Below are 18039 nucleotides of genomic sequence, written 5' to 3' on the forward strand. Positions count from 1 at the left end.
TTAAAAACATATGAACAGCTATACGCCAATAAATTAGGCAATCTAGAAGAAATGGACGCATTCCTGGAAAGCCACAAACTACCAAAACTGGAACAGGAAGAAATAGAAAACCTTAACAGGCCAATAACCAGGGAGGAAATTGAAGCAGTCATCAAAAACCTCCCAAGACACAAGAGTCCAGGGCCAGATGGCTTCCCAGGGGAATTCTATCAAACGTTTAAAGAAGAAACCATACCTATTCTCCTAAAGCTGTTTGGAAAGATAGAGATGGAGTACTTCCAAATTTGTTCTATGAGGCCAGCATCACCTTAATTCCAAAACCAGACAAAGACCCCACCAAAAAGGAGAATTACAGACCAATATCCCTGATGAACATGGATGTAAAAATTCTCAACAAGATACTGGCCAATAGGATCCAACAGTACATTAAGAAAATTATTCACCATGACCAAGTAGGATTTATCCCTGGGACACAAGGCTGCTTCAACACCCGTAAAACAATCAGTGTGATTCATCATATCAGCAAGAGAAAAACCAAGAACCATATGATCCTCTCATTAGATGCAGAGAAAGCATTTGACAAAATACAGCATCCATTTCTGATCAAAACTCTTCAGAGTGTAGGGATAGAGGGAACATTCCTAAACATCTTAAAAGCCATCTACGAAAAGCCCACAGCAAATATCATTCTCAATGGGGAAGCACTGGGAGCCTTTCCCCTAACATCAGGAACAAGACAGGGATGTCCACTCTCACCACTGCTATTCAACATAGTATTGGAAGTCCTAGCCTCAGCAATCAGACAACGAAAAGACATTAAAGGCATTCAAATTGGCAAAGAAGTCAAACTCTCCCTCTTCGCCAATGACATGATACTCTACACAGAAAACCCAAAAGTCTCCACCCCAAGATTGCTAGAACTCATACAGCAATTCGGTAGTGTGGCAGGATACAAAATCAATGCCCAGAAATCAGTGGCATTTCTATACACTAACAATGAGACTGAAGAAAGAGAAATTAAGGAGTCAATCCCATTTACAATTGCACCCAAAAGCATAAGATACCTAGGAATAAACCTAACCAAAGATGTAAAGGATCTATACCCTCAAAACTATAGAACACTTCTGAAAGAAATTGAGGAAGACACAAAGAGATGGAAAAATATTCCATGCTCATGGATTGGCAGAATTAATATTGTGAAAATGTCAATGTTACCCAGGGCAATATACACGTTTAATGCAATCCCTATCAAAATACCATGGACTTTCTTCAGAGAGTTAGAACAAATTATTTTAAGATTTGTGTGGAATCAGAAAAGACCCCGAATAGCCAGGGGAATTTTAAAAAAGAAAACCATAGCTGGGGGCATCACAATGCCAGATTTCAGGTTGTACTACAAAGCTGTGGTCATCAAGACAGTGTGGTACTGGCACAAAAACAGACACATAGATCAATGGACAGAATAGAGAACCCAGAAGTGGACCATCAACTTTATGGTCAACTAATATTCGATAAAGGAGGAAAGACTATCCATTGGAAGAAAGACAGTCTCTTCAATAAATGGTGCTGGGAAAATTGGACATCCACATGCAGAACAACGAAACTAGACCACTCTCTTTCACCATTCACAAAGATAAACTCAAAATGGATGAAAGATCTAAATGTGAGACAAGAGTCCATCAAAATCCTAGAGGAGAACACAGGCAACACCCTTTTTGAACTTGGCCACAGTAACTTCTTGCAAGATACATCCACGAAGGCAAAAGAAACAAAAGCAAAAATGAACTATTGGGACTTCATCAAGATAAGAAGCTTTTGCACAGCAAAGGATAAAGTCAACAAAACTAAAAGACAACCTACAGAATGGGAGAAGATATTTGCAAATGACGTATCCGATAAAGGGCTAGTTTCCAAGATCTATAAAGAACTTATTAACTCAACACCAAAGAAACAAACAATCCAATCATGAAATGGGCAAAAGACATGAACAGAAATCTCACAGAGGAAGACATAGACATGGCCAACATGCATATGAGAAAATGCTCTGCATCACTGGCCATCAGGGAAATACAAATCAAAAGCACGATGAGATACCACCTCACACCAGTGAGAATGGGGCAAATTAACAAGGCAGGAAACAACAAATGTTGGAGAGGATGCGGAGAAAAGGGAACCCTCTTACACTGTTGGTGGGAATGTGAACTGGTGCAGCCACTCTGGAAAACTGTGTGGAGGTTCCTCAAAGAGTTAAAAATAGACCTGCCCTACGACCCAGCAATTGCACTGTTGGGGATTTACTCCAAAGATACAGATGCAATGAAATGCCGGGACACCTGCACCCTGATGTTTCTAGCAGCAATGTCCCCAATAGCCAAACTGTGGAAGGAGCCTCGGTGTCCAACGAAAGATGAATGGATAAAGAAGATGTGGTTTATGTATACAATGGAATATTACTCAGCTATTAGAAATGACAAATACCCACCATTTGCTTCAACGTGGATGGAACTGGAGGGTATTAAGCTGAGTGAAGTAAATCAGTCGGAGAAGGACAAACATTATATGTTCTCATTCATGTGGGGAATATAAATAATAGTGAAAGGGAATATAGGGAAGGGAGAAGAAATGTGTGGGAAATATCAGAAAGGGAGACATAACGTAGACTGCTAACTCTGGGAAACGAACTAGGGGTGGTAGAAGGGGAGGAGGGCGGGGGGTGGGAGTGATAGGGTGACGGGCACTGGGGGTTATTCTGTATGTTGGTAAATTGAACACCAATAAAAAAAAAAAGTCATGGGGATATAATGGAGAGCATGGTAACTACAGTTAATAATATAGCATTGCGGGCAGCCCGGGTGGCTCAGCGGTTTAGCGCTGCCTTCCGCCCAGGGTGTGATCCTGGAGACCCGGAATCGAGTCCCGCTTCGGGTTCCCTGCATGAAGCCTGCTTCTCCCTCTGCCTGTGTCTCTGCCTTTCTCTCTCTCCGTTATAAATTCTCTCATAAATAAATAAAATCTTTAAAAAATAATAATAATATAGTATTGCTTACATGAAAGTTGCTAAGTATATCTTAAAGGTTCTCATTGCAAGAAAAAAATTTCTACAACTATGGACGGTGATGGATGTTAACTAGACTTATTGAAGAATTATTTTTCAATATATAGAAATAATGGATCATTATGTTGTACACATGAAACTAATACAATGTTGTATGGCAATTATACATCAATTTAAAAAAAAAAGGAAGAAAGAAAGAAAGGGAAAAGAAAAAAAAAACAATTTGTAAAAAATGGAAAAAGAATGAATTTGGACCCCTACATCAATATATACAATGGCATACCATTTGGCCATAAAGAAAAATAAAATAATGATACATGCCACAATATAGATCAACCTTGATATTATTATGCTAAGTGAAAGAAACAGGTTGCAAAAGGCCACATATTGTACAATGCCATTTATATGAAAAGCTCAGAATAGGCAAATTCATAGAGAATAGAAAATAGGCTAGTAGTTGTCAAGGAATGGGAGAATTGGGAATTGACTATTAATGAGTATAGGGTTCCTGTTTTTTTTAAGATTTTATTTATTTTTGAGAGAGAGAGAGGGAGAGAGGGAGGGAGGGAGGGAGGCAGACAGAGAGAAAGTGCATGTGTGTGAGCGGAGGGAGGGAAGAAGGAGAGGCAGAGAAAGAATCCCAAGCAAACTCCCTGCTGAGTGCAGAGCCTGACCCTGAGTTGGATCCAAGGAACCTAAGACCATGACTTGAGCTGAAACTAAGAGTTGAACACTCAATTGACTGAGCCACCCAGGCATCCTTGCAGGGTTCCTTTTTTAAGGTGTTAACAATGTTCTGAAATTAGACAGTGGTGATGATATCAAAAGAAAATATTATATAAGAAGTAAGAGACAACACTTCTTCGATGCATTTTTTAAAGTGAGAAACATCATATTTAATAGACAACTTTATGAAGGGCACTTCCTTGTTCTAGAAATTTAAAAATATATTTCCTACTTCAAGGAATAGAATATTTAGGAGGAAGTGTTACCTCATAAACTGGTAAAATCCAGTTTGTTTCTCTTGCATTCTTTTGTTCTTTCATTCATGAATCACCTCATTGATTCATATATTTATTCAACTTCACTTATTCCACAAATATTTATTCAGCACCTATCCATATATACCTGCCCTCATTAATGATGATAATATTTGAAAACAGTAGAACAAAGTAATCAGAGGTTAAAAATAAGGAAATCCACTTGTTGACTCTGTTACACTGCCCCATCGCTGCTTTTGAACATAATTGTGGGCTACTTAAAAGAAGGATTTTTAAGGTATAATTAATCTATATTTTATGAGGCCAAGTTAAGAGATTGCTTACAGCACAACAAAGGCCCTGAATTCGGTGAAGGTGGGTGGCAGACAGTAAATGCTATGAAAAAATGAACAAACGTGAAATGTTAAATGATAAACAACACTGCAAATGTTTGGCAGCCAATTAATACTCTGATCATAACTGGTGTATAGCCTAAATACATATCAGGGATAAATTACTGATCTTCAGTACCATCCAGTAAGGGTTTAGTGCTTAGGTCAGAATTTACTCTCTGATATAATATCTAACAACATAATTTTGGTCTTGGAAAACACACATACATACACACGCGCGCGCACACACACACACCTTTTTCATGAAGCCCTGAATTTGAGATTTAACCTCTGAGCCCTAAAGCATGCTTTGTTCTGTCAAGGGATCACTATTATAGCTGTGAAGTAAAAAAACAGCTAGTGTGGTACAGAAAATATATGTCAGCTAGGAGGTAGATGGCTTGTGCAGATTAGCGCCTACTCAGTGCAAGGTGCTGCCTGTGAAGACAATGGAATCTGGCCCTCACTAGCACAGGGGATTTTGTCAGATAGGAAATGTCATAACATGAAAGGTAACAATGCATGAGAGACCACAGTCGAACTGTTACAGCCACAGGTAGGTCAGACATTCTAAATGTGATAATTGCTACTTTCTAGGGCTTTAGTGTGCCAGACAAAGGGGTCAAATTCAGGGAAAATGACCTAGAAGAAAGAAATCCAGAGAGAGGGATTGGGGCCAAGAAACTACCCTGAATCACTTCAAATCACTGCCCTATGAAGAAAGGGCCAATCCCAGTTACTTTAGAGAAGGCCTACAGAGGGCTATTTCAAGTTAGAGGTAGGAAGTGCTGAAGAAAAGAAAAGGTGACTTTTTGAATTTCTGCAGCTACCTTTTTTCCATTATTTCATCAAATCATACTATGTAATGTTTAAAACCCTATTATGCTCACCAGAGGCAAATGCAGGGCAGGTCACAAACTCACACAGATAATCACACATTTAATCAAGGCTATCCCTCTCCATACTTAGTTTCCTAATAAAATAAAGTTATAAAAATATCTGATTTTGGCTGATACCTAGATGGTTTTATTTCTTCTTGATGAAAGTAGTCAACAAAGAATGGGAAAGGAACTGCTCTGTCTACTAGTTTCTTAGGGTGGCTGTAGACAAGTTACCACAAAATTTGGAGGCTTAAAACAATATACATTTATTCTCTTACATTCAAAAGGCTAGAAGTCTAAAACCAAGGTACCAGTAAGACTGCTCACCGTGAAGGCTCTAGGGGAGAATCCTTCCTTGCCTCTTCCAGCTTTTGATGGCTGTTGGCAATCCTTGGCTACCTCATTACAATTTCTGCCTCCGTAGTCACATTGCCTCTCCTCTTTGTGCTTCTCCTTCTCTGTCTCTTATGAGGATCCTTGCCAATGGATTAAGGGTCCAACTGCATACTCTGGATGATCTCATCTTGAGATCCTTAATTTAAACCAGAAAGGACCCTTTTCCCAAATAAGGTCATATTTATAGGTTCTTGGTGGATATGTCTTTTGGTAAGTGGTAACTTACCAATGGTAAGTTGAATGATATTCAAATGGTATTTGAATAGTATTCAAATGACTAAAGGTAGTCTATTAGATCTTGAATTCTGAACCATAACTGAGCATGTATCTGCTCTATAATATTATAACTTCTCAAACAAAAGCTCTTGAGAAAGGATGGATAGTGACATGATTAGAGTGATTCCCTACAGTCGACATTTTCTGCAAGTCAGAAATCTCTTCCTCTTTCAACTGAATGGCAACACCTAATTGATTGTTCACCAAAATTTCAGGCAAACATAAAGCACAGTTAAGACTGTGTAAGGAGGTAAGACTGGATCTCCATTCTCTAAACATTAAATTGGAAAAAGTCAAAATTATTTTAGTATTTGTTGACTGAATTACAACAATGAAACAAAAAGGGATGATATTTTAGTAACGTTATTTTTTAGTTAAAATACAAAGTGTTAATTTTTAACTTTACGGACTTTTTAAAAGTACTGTCTGATTAAGCTTCTTTGGATCCCCATCTGGTCTTGGTTGCCAATTTTCAGGTGAACTGTATTCTTAGAATGCTCTTGATTTTTTAAAAATCTGCGCACTTCATTCATTTACTCATAAACATTCCTTGTCAGTCATATAGACCCCAAATTGGACTATGGGATGAGCGGAAGGAGAAATGCCTAACAAAATAATAACCCCGACTATTATCTATACAATAACAGGTTTTGTAAAAGGGATAGAAAAAAAATACGTGACAATTATGCTGTATATATGTGAATTTCAATTATTAATTATACCACAACTCACAATTATCCATATCACTAAGAACCAATATAGCATGGCCTGATCTGACTAGTTTTTAAGATTTTTATTATAAGATCTTCTAGAGATGTTGATTATCACCAATAATGTCTTTTAGTACTATATAGTAAGTGGCAGAGAGTATCTACTAAAAATGTTACTTCAGAAACTCAGTAAGGGGATCCCTGGGTGGCGTAGCGGTTTGGCGCCTGCCTTTGGCCCAGGGCGCGATCCTGGAGACCCGGGATCAAATCCCACATCAGGCTCCTGGTGCATGGAGCCTGCTTCTCCCTCTGCCTGTGTCTCTGCCTCTCTCTCTCTCTCTCTCTCTCTGTGACTATCATAAAAAAAAAAAAAAAAGAAACTCAGTAAGTTTCAGTTTAAATACTTCTAACTATTCAAATGAGAAAAATTTACTTCTTTATTGAGAATCAAAGCCCTGCACTGTTAAATATTTTCAGTTTTACTGTCCAAATATTTCTTAGTTAATTAAGTTTTAATTGATCTAAATATTTACAAATTATTTATCCAGTCATCCATCAACATTTTATTGCTCAGAAACAAAAGTTTGCCTATTTAAGCAGACTTCCTAATTAAAAATAAGTCAAGCCAGTCATGGGTTTGGCCATCTATCAAACCCCCAGCTATTGTTCTGGTTGACTGCACATTTCATTCTTTGGCTATGAAAGATACACTAATTATTGAATATTAAAAGGAATGAACATTTGAAATTTACTGTGAATAGAAGCAATAATCAAGGCTAAAAAACCAGGTTGCCAAAAGTCCCAGTTTAAACATGGTACAGCATTCTAAATTTAATACATTTTTCTAGTTTTTCTTACCATCAGTACTACAGTCATCAGAGGGTGCCCAAGTTAAGGAGAACTCAAAGCTCACTGTGGCAGCGATAAGGAAGATCTATTTCAATGAGACCATCTAATCAGCTGGTGTTCATCAATGAAATATTTTCACCATAGAAAATGTTGGTTGCCACATAATTGCTAAAGGTAAATGAAATTAACCTTAGAATGGATTGGTTTATTGAATTACTTTACCCTTACAGATACACTGCTTGAGGTCATAGAAAGGCCAAAATGGAATGGCTTTTGCATCTAAGGGACCCCTTAACTTATCATCTCCATCCTTCTTCTTTTTTTATCTTTTCCCTCTTCTATCTCCTTCTCCTTAATGCTACCTCAGTAGGTAGAAATGCAGGGTAGCGTACCAGTCTAGTTTCTTTTCCCACCTTAGGGAAGATCCTAACAGAAATCAGTGTAGGTAACACTCAAGTGCTTCTTTCAAAGAATACCTCCTTGCCTGTGGCCAAGACAATGCCAGTTTCCCTACAATAGGCAGACAACTGGATTTTGTTGCATTATTTAATTTTACCATGAACAATTTGGAGATACTTATGTACGAATTATAGTCATCTAGGACCTGAGATGATGAATAGCATTTTAAGTCTTTTGTTTTGAAGATCTGAACTGTTATAAAACAGCTGAACTTCCAGCATGAAGGCCCCAAACAATGTTTATGAAGCAATCAAATTTGATGCGCTAAAATCTAGAATTATTGTATTATTCTCTTGGAAGCTCTTCATAATAATCTATATTTAAAGTGCATCTTTTTCATATGTAAGGGAGGGATGATATGGGAGTAAGAAAGCTTATAATAACATGTCACTTACTGCTTGGGGATATACAATTTACCAACCCAGGGTTATTTACCATAAAATATCAATATTCAGAGTGTTTTATAACCTACTTATAATAAATTGAAAATGTGCATATTAACTTTTAGAGCAGAAATATTGTTATTAATTATTCTCATTACAGAACCTGAAACCAATTATATTAAAATTAGAGTCACAAATGTATGCATAATTGCAGTATACAACATTATGCTTTTAGATGTTAACAGTAAATCAACATCATGATGACATCAAGGAAGCTTATAACTAAAAAATTAAAAACAAAAAAATTAATGATGAAGATACTATATTAAAGGTTGAAAAGCTTGGAATCAAAAATTCCAAGTTTGTGTCTCTAAAGGAAACATGTTATCAACCACCCAAATTTATGGTTTGAATATGAATGAGTTCTACTAGGAAGGTTTAGTTTTAGGTGTCATGGGAGAACCATACATGGCAAATGCCATGTAATGGGTTTCTGTTTAGGAGTTAGGTCATGAGGTCCCCACAGGTTGTCTTCCTCCCAATGCATACTTGATGAAAGTTATTTCATTTTGCTAATTCTCAGATTCGTCACCTATGAACTAAAAATACCCAGCCTCAGCTCCTAGTTCAGTGCATTCTTGCTTGCCTCTGCTTTAGATTCACCTTGATTGATAAGAAAACATCCCTTCATCTTTATCTAATATGTCATAGCTTCAAGTCTGTTTTTATACTTTGTTTAAATTCATCTATAGGACAGTCTTGGGCTACACTGAGAACTAAATGGGACAATGCTTTCAAAGTCCGGGGCATAATATCTAACATAGAGTAATAAAATTATAATAAACATTATAATAATAGCTAACATTTATTAAACCCTTAATGTGTGCTAGACAAGATGTAAGAATTTTTTAAATTTATTTTTTTAATTTAAATTCAACTAGCCAACATCAGTTCATCATTAGTTTTAGATGTAGTGTTAGATAATTTATCAGTTGCGTATAATACCCAGTGCTCATTACATCATGTGCTCTCCTTAATGCCCATCACCCAAGTGCCCCATGCCCCAGCAACCTCCCCTCCAGCATCAGTTTGTTTTCCTGAGTTAAGAGTTTCTCGTAGTTTATCTTCCCCTCTGATTTCTTCCCATTCAGTTTTCCTTCCCTTCCCCTATAATCCTCTGAACTGTTTCTTATATTTCACATATGAGTGAAACCATATGATTATTGTCTTTCTCCAATTGACTTATTTTACTCAGCATAGTACTCTCCAGTTCCATCCATGTCAATATAAATGGTAGATATTCATCTTTTCTGATGGCAGAGTAATATTCCATTATAAATCACATCTTTTTATCCATTCATTTGTTGATGGACATCTTGCCTACTTCCACAGTATGGCTACCATGGACATTGCTGCTATGAACATTGGGGTGCAGGTGTCCCAATGTTTCACTACATTTGTATCTTGGAGTAAATACACAGTAGTGCAATTTCTGGGTCACAGAGTAACTCTATTTTTAACTTCTTGGGGAACCTCCACACTGTTTTCCAGAGTAGCTGTACCAGCTTGCATTGCCACCAACAGTGTGAGATGATTCCCCTTTCTCCACATCCTTGCCAACATTTGTTGTTTCTTATCTTAATTTTATCCATTCTCACTGGTGTAAAGTGGTATCCCATTGCGGTTTTGATTTGTATTTCCCCGATGACAAGTGATATTGAACATTTTTCCATGTGTCTGTTGGCCATTTGCAGGCAATTTTAATAGGATTAATTTATTTGATCCTTACAACAAAGGAAGGATAGTTATTAACCCTATTTTATGGAGAAAAAACTGAGGCAGAGAGAAGTACCTTGTCTAAGGTCACAGGGTTATACGAGGTGCTGAATTTCAAAGGAGAGAATTTAACTCCAGGTCTTGTACTACTCTCCATCAAACCTAAGTTCTTAATAAATGTTAGCTATAAACTGATGGTTCCTGGAGGGGAGATAGGCAGGGGGTTGGGTGAAATAGGATTTAAAAAAATTTCTCTCTCTCTCTCTCTCTCTCTCTCTCTATACACACACACACACACACACACACACACACATATATATACACATACATATAAACACACATCTATATGGCTTTTACATTATATATTACTTTGGAAATATAAAGACATTAAACTTTACAATGTAAGCTAAATGTCTACTTCTATTTTTTGAAAGCTGAAAAAATGCAGAAAAATAAATAAACAAATGTCGATTAGCCTTTTTATTTTAAAAAGGCAGGAAAAGGAGGGAAAGAGGACAGGGAATAGAAGAGAGAAAGAAAAGTAGAGAAGCAGTTATTACACAGATTTTTCAAGCAAGTAAATATTCTGAGACTTTGCATATGCTGCATAATTTAATCTTCATAACAACTCTAAGAGGTAACTATCGTTATTCTCACAATGTGATGAAAAGTTTGAATTTTAGAAAGCTTATGGACACCTAAAGTGAAATGGAACAATGAACAACATTCCATTCCATCTAAACTTAAACAATACAGTATCTCAGCTTCTCAAACCCACATAATCAATTTTTAAAAGATAGTTATTTAACTATTTTCTAAGTATATAAGTGCATATTGTAATTTACTATAAAAATATATGTCCATATGTCTGAGAAAAAATTGCCCTGCTAAATAACCATGCACAATGATTATCAAACAGATTTAGATTGGGATACCTGGACAGCTAGACTGATGGGGCTGTAGCACCTCATTCTGCATAGACAAAGCCTCTGAAATACCCCCAGTATTAAACTGTGGAAAGAATGAATTGAAATTCCTTCCATTCCTGGCCTATCTTCTGATTAAGCTGCCTGTTTAAGAATTAAAGATCATTCAAGTTGCTTTTCCCCTTGGATGAAGAGGAGATGAAAGCAAGGCTATTCCTAAAACATTTTACTGAAGCCAAGTTTTCAGGAGTTGATGGCATGTTTGATGCACTTCACACATGAATTATTTTTATTACGCTAAGGCCTCTTGCCTCAACATATACTCTTATCCGGAATAAGATGTCAACTCTCTTCTACTGAACCTCAGGGTAGAAATGCTGGTACCAACTTCCAAGACACCCCCAAAAGATCATCAGAAAGTCTTTGAACTCAGTGGTTCAACTCATGACCCAAATATGGCCTAATTACTTTAACATCTACTCTTAGTATTTATTCACTTATTTAATAACTATTTTTGCAAATCACTAGGGCCAGGCACTGGATCGACTCCAGTTAATTTTTTTTTAAAGGTATTACTTATTTATTTGAGAGAGAGAGAGAGAGAGAGAGAGAGCAAGCACAGGCATACCTGAGCGAGAGGACAAACAGAGGAGGGAGAGGGAGAGCAAAAATCTCAAGCAGATACCTGAGGCAGGCTTGATCCCACAACCCTGACATCACAACCAGAGCTGAAATCAAGAGTGCAACGCTTAACTGACTGAGCCATGCAGGCGCCCCAACCCTGGTAAATTAATCAATGAAGTTTTGTAGCCCTAGATATAATAGAGGAAGTAAACAGTAGAAGGGGTATGGGTAGTCTTGTGCAGCAAAAAAATTATTGGTGACTTAATATGCAGGGAGACTGAAAAACAGAATGTGATCCAAATTGCATTACAATAATGTATGCTCACGCAGCCCTGGTGGCGCAGTGGTTTAGCACTGCCGGCAGCCCGGGGTGTGATCCTGGAGACCTGGGATCAAATCCCACATCGGGCTTTCTGCATGGAGCCTGCTTCTCCCTCTGCCTGTGTCTCTGCCTCTCCCTGTGTCTCTATGAATAAATAACTAAATAAATAAAATCTTAAAAAAAATAATGTATGCTCATGAAAATGCCCACATATTATCAAGAGTGACTTAAATTATACTATGCCTTTTTAATAAGGAAGGATTTCTATCCTAAAGATATTGAATGAAAAAAATGTTGGGGAGGGGTAGGTTCTCAAAGGCATCATCCCCATTAATGAGATTTTTTGCCTATATGCATTAATTCATTTTTAAAAATGCTAAATACAAGAGATTACCAAATTCTGTCTATAAAGCAGCATTAAAAGATTTAAAAACAACCACAAACAATGTCTACCTTATGAGATTGTCCTATAGATAAATTTATATAAGTATAATAATAAGTCTTGAAGTTCTGACATGTTAGATAAAGAGGAAGGAATGTTTTCTTATCAATCAAGGTGAGTCTAAAGCAGAGGTGAGCAAGGATGCACTGAACTAGGAGCTGAGGTTAGTTTTCCTTGGCTTTCATTTATACACTGTGTAAATAACCATGAGTAATTCACTTACTGTAATCTTAATTTTCATTTTTAAAATGATACAGGCCAGAAATCTTTAAAGTCTGTTTCAGCCATAAAATTGTATGATTAAAAATGAAGAAATATTTTCACTTGCATATTATAGTATAGTAAGTATGGTCAAAAGACATTTTTTTGGGCAGCCCGGGTGGCTCAGGGTTTAGCGCCGCCTTCAGCCCAGGGCGTGATCCTGGAGACCCAGGATTGAGTCCTGCATTGGGCTCCCTGCATGGAGCCTGCTTCTCCCTCTGCCTGTGTCTCTGCCTCTCTCTCTCTGTCTCTCATGAATAAATAAAATCTTTAAAAAAAAAGACATTTTTTTTCCCTCATTGATTATGAAAATGCTTGGGGTGAAAGCAATTAGTTAGTGACATTCAGGAGATGTCATTGTCATGCTTCACCTTATATCACTGAAGAAAAGTATTTTATTTTAAACAATTAAAAACAGTTTTTGAATAAAGGCAATTTTTTAAAAGAAATTTATTTTCCTAAACGATTAGGAAAAAAGTCTAGAAACTGCTGAGTGAAGATCAAGAGGTTGGATTTTAGAAAATGACTATAATATAAAGTATGTAGGTTTATAAAAATACAACATCCCCAAAGTAATTTTATACAGATATTTTCTTTGTTGTGTCACTAAAGAGGAAATGAATTAAAGAATTTCTTTATTCATACATATAAAGTGTTCCAGACTTTGCATATAAAAGGATGGACAAGATAGTCCCAGTTCTCTTAGGACTTAGATTCTATCATAGCAATTAAATAATGAGAGAAAATAAATATACAAAATCATGCTATGTTGTATTAAGTCCTAATGAATGAAATAGAGGATACTGTTATGTAGAAGTAGAGGGGCAGAAGAAGGTAAACAGAAGAGAAGAAGAGAAATGATAGGAATTACTTCTTAGGTTAGACAGGGTGATGTGAAAACTTTCTCTTAGGAGGTCATATCTAAATTGAGAATTAAGGATCATGAAAAGTGAGCATGTGAAGGATAATAAGAAAAGCATGTAAGACAGAGGGAATGAAAATCTTTAAAAAATTTTTTTTAAAAATTATTATTATTTTTTAAGATTTTATTTATTTATTCATGAGAGACACACAGAGAGAGGCAGAGACATAGGCTGAGGGAGAAGCAGGCTCTCTGTGGGGAGCCTGATGTGGGACTTGATCCCAGGACCCCAGGATCATGACCTGAGCCAAAGGCAGTTGCTCAACCACTGAGCAACTCAGGCTTCCGGGGAATGAAAGTCTTAAGGCTCAAGTGCAAACGATAGTCTCTCATTTTCAAGAAATTAAAATAAGATCATGGTAATGAATTTGAGATTTATTCTAAGTACAGTAGAAGGCATAAAACAGCAAGGTGGAATGATCTCATTTACATGTTTAAAAGATTAATCTGCCTGTTTTATGATAAATGGTTAAAGATGTAGAGAAGATGCATGGAGACCAAGTAGGAGGGGGTGCTGAAGAAATAATACATGATTTTAACAAGGCCTTTGGCAAAGATTCTCACTAGTTCAAGAACACATAGGAGAAGCTGGGGTTCAATTATAGAATGGGAAAAATTGTAGCTAATTGAATAAGAACATGCAAAGAATATTGATTTAAAAGTTCAATTCTATCACAGTGGAAGTTCTGTATTGGCATGCTGCCCCGTCCTGGTCAACATGTTGTATCAATTATTTGAATGTACACATGCTTATCAAATTTTCTGCTGACATTAAAGGAGGAGGACAATCAATATGTCAGATTAAAAAAAAAGATTTAAAACAATTTCAACTGTGAGGGAACAAAGGGTCACCACTCAGAAGGTGAATTTAATAGGGTAAATATAATATTCTGAATTTAGGTTAATAAAATAACATGGTTGGGTAGCTTGGGATTAATAGACACTCATAAAAAATCAATCCTCAGATTTTACTTGACTGTATGTTCAAAATAAGGTTACAATGTGAGACGAGGGCTTTAAAAAAGATGAATATTAATGTCAGCTGCATTCAATGAAAAAGAAGTTCACATTGTGGAATACTGCTGTTCCCATTGTCCCCTGCAAAGGTCAAGGCACATGCATAGAAGCTAAATGTGACCATTTAGATATGGTCACAATTTAATAGATAAATGTACATAAATGAGTGTGTTATGAAGAAGATGGCTGTAGATTAAATACTTGGAGAAGATAACAATTATGAAACAAGGCACATTTACATACTTGAAGCCTAACCAGAATCATACAGTAAGCACTGGGAGTCAGAGTGACAGAAATAAAAATATTTAGCTCAATTTTAAGAAAGAGATATTGAGTTTGTTTTTGTACTTTTGAAAAACTAGAGCAGTCTACCATGGGTCAGGATGATTTGTGATGAACAGGTGAGCTCTCTGTTTTTAGAATTTTGAAGGCTGAACAAGTATCAGCCTTGGATTCCAAGGGTGGCAGGATGCCTACATTACACATTAAGTGGAATAAACAAGGTGGACATCAAACATTGGTCCTCAGGCCAATTCAGCCACAAAATGAGTGGTAGTACTTTTCCTTAGGCTAAAATAATGTAATTAAATGACCATCCTCAAGTAGATATTCTGTCTTTCAGATAGTTTTGGTAGTAGAAATGCCTGGGCTTTTACAAAAGGATAGTCTTAAGAGCTGGTCATTTGTTTTTTAAATGTCATTAATTAGAAAAATAGGGTTGGTAATATTATGTCAACCTCTTATTTTTTGTTGTTACTGTTGCTATCTTAAAAGTTTTCCTATGCTTTGAAGCCCCAAAACTAAAGAAGTACAGAGTTTCACTGAGTGCAGAGATCTCCTTGCTCTGAAAAATCCATGATTCTATGATTACCTTCCAAAATGAATCCAATAAAATTCACTTGTCATTCCTAAAAAATAAATACAGGTATCAGACTTGCATTAAGCTAAGAGAAATAAATTGTTTCATTCTGTAACACTGTCGGACATACTATCCTTCTATTATTCTGCACACCTGAGAATATTTGGCGGATTCTATCAGGAGATATTCACAAACAAAATAATCTGGTAATCCTACATATACCTAATACTCAGAAACTTCATTTTTCTTTTTCTTTTTTTCTTTTTTTTGAAAAAGATTTTATATATTTATTTATGAGAGACACAGAGAGAGAGGCAGAGACATAGGCAAAAGGAGAAGCAGGCTCCCTGTCAAGGAGCCCGATGTGGGACTTGATCCCTGAACCCTGGGATCATGCCCTGAGCCAAAGGCAGATAGATGCTCAACCACTGCGTCATCCAGGTGCCCCAGAAATTTCATTTTTCAACTAGTAAAAATGCCACCTGATGGCAATAATAGATTAAGCACTGGATATTCGATGTATTTGATGTTGAGTTCCCAGAGAGGATTTTGTTAATGAGAATATTCTACAGTGTTACTGCCAACAGACTTTGTAATTATGAAACCTTTGACATTAATGCACTGCTGTATGAGTTGGGATTTTACACAAGGAAATATATAATCATATGCAAATACATAAACCCTTGAAAATGTAAGTGAACATAAATTTCCAAAGTTATCTATACTCAAATGTGTACTCACAAGTCTTGCCTGTGGATTTTATTTTCAACTTGCTATTTTTAAATTCTACTTTCTTTGATATGCTCATGAACTTTTACTAGGTGATGGTCTTAAGAGATGGCAATTTATTTTTTTAAATGCTCTAAACTGGAAATACAAAAGATATAATGTAAAAGTTAATATTTTGTCTCTACTTTTCGTTGTTATTATAGTGGTTTAAAAAATTTTCCTAGTCTATAAAATGAGAAAAAAAAAACTAGAGAATTATAGTATTATTAGACTACCAACATTTTTTGCAACTCTGAGTTTTATGGTTAAATACTTCTCAAATTGACTATTTCTGGCAGTTCAGTTGCTTGCTTATATATACTCTATAATGTGTGTGTCTATGTGTGTAATTTCTTGTGTATGTAAATTTGTGTATAAATTTGAGTGCCTGTGAATTTATATATGTAGAGTCCCATAACAAACTCTCACATAATCAAACTGTTTTAAGCCTTATAAAAGCAGAAAACATCTTCCACTTAAATTTACAACTTATAAACAAGATATTTTCAAATATGTAAAAAAGGTAAAGATCATATAACAAATTAAAATCTATTTGGTTTTTATAAAGAAACTGTTTTAAAGGCTTAATGGTACAAAAACTCAAAGTAACATTTGCAGCATCATATGATTGCTACTTACAAGCAAACCGAAGCTTTGCTTCTCTGCTAACAATTGTTCCAAATGAGTTTGTTGCTATGCACTGGTACATTCCAGCATCCTGGGTTTTATTGGGGTTATTGATCAACAAGCTGCCTTCAACAACACTGTAGCGGAAATCCACACCAGTGTCAACATCGGTTCCATTTAATTTCCACCTATAGTATAGAAATGCCAGTTGGTAAAGCCTTGTAATATTAATCAATATTTCTGAATCATCTAAAACATAAAAACTATAAATAACATAAAATATCATCTGTGACTTTTTTAACCATGGTAAAAAAAAATTAGAAATGCTCTACCCAGCAATGGTTGACAACTTACATGCTATGGAAAGAGACAATGATATTAAAATTTTAACACCTCCTTTTGTGGTTACTTTGATACTACATAAACTTCACTTTTTTTTTTTTAATTCCTGTAGCATCTTGTACAAGTTTCTTCAAATAGGGCTCCTCAGCAAAAGTCCTTTTTCTAGTTTGTAGTTATTCTTCTTTTTTCTCCTAGTTTGTAGTTATTCTTTAAATGGGTCTATACAGATGACAGAATACAGCACTTTCGGGTAGATTGCTGAGTATTTGATGAAATTGCAGTGGAGTTGCTTTGATATGGTCCTTAATATGACTGAAATGGCTGACTGCAAAGCAATGGAACTCTATTGATTTAGAGCTGTCTTAGGGACCAAACTAGTCTTAACCATGGATCACTTTGAAGATCTTCTTAGCCAATGGCACTCAGCATCAATCAACCATCCCAGTAAACTCCAGATCAGGTCATTTGGTAACAGAGTCAAAGAGAGTTTTGTTGTTCTTCTCTTTGTTCCCCTGAAACATCTATTGTATCTGGCTGTAGTGTTTGGCCTTATAAATAAATTTTACTGGGACTTACACATTTAAATAGCAAAGCTTTACTAATAAGATCTTTTCTTTTCTTTTCTTTTTCTTTTCTTTTCTTTTCTTTCTTTTCTTTTTCTTTTTTCTTTCTTTCCTTTTTTTTCTCCTTCCTTCCTTCCTTCCTTCCTTCCTTCCTTCCTTCCTCCCTCCTTCCTTCCTCCCCCTCCTTCCTTCCTCCCCCCCTTCCTTCC

General features: G+C 36.1%; 1 protein-coding gene across 13 annotated transcripts in view; it reads right to left on the reverse strand.

Annotated features, from left to right (window-relative positions):
* The window catches only part of CNTN4 (contactin 4), a 922691-nt gene that overhangs the window by 290909 nt on the left and 613743 nt on the right, over positions 1-18039 (reverse strand). For all 13 annotated transcript variants that reach the window (XM_049098179.1, XM_025451427.3, XM_025451465.3 and 10 more), the window contains one exon: positions 16938-17113. In XM_049098179.1, the coding sequence (XP_048954136.1) occupies positions 16938-17113 (176 nt within the window). The remainder of the gene's footprint in view (positions 1-16937; positions 17114-18039) is intronic.

The sequence above is a fragment of the Canis lupus genome, chromosome 20 (assembly GCF_003254725.2).
Source record: "Canis lupus dingo isolate Sandy chromosome 20, ASM325472v2, whole genome shotgun sequence".
Classification (NCBI taxonomy): Eukaryota; Metazoa; Chordata; class Mammalia; order Carnivora; family Canidae; genus Canis; species Canis lupus.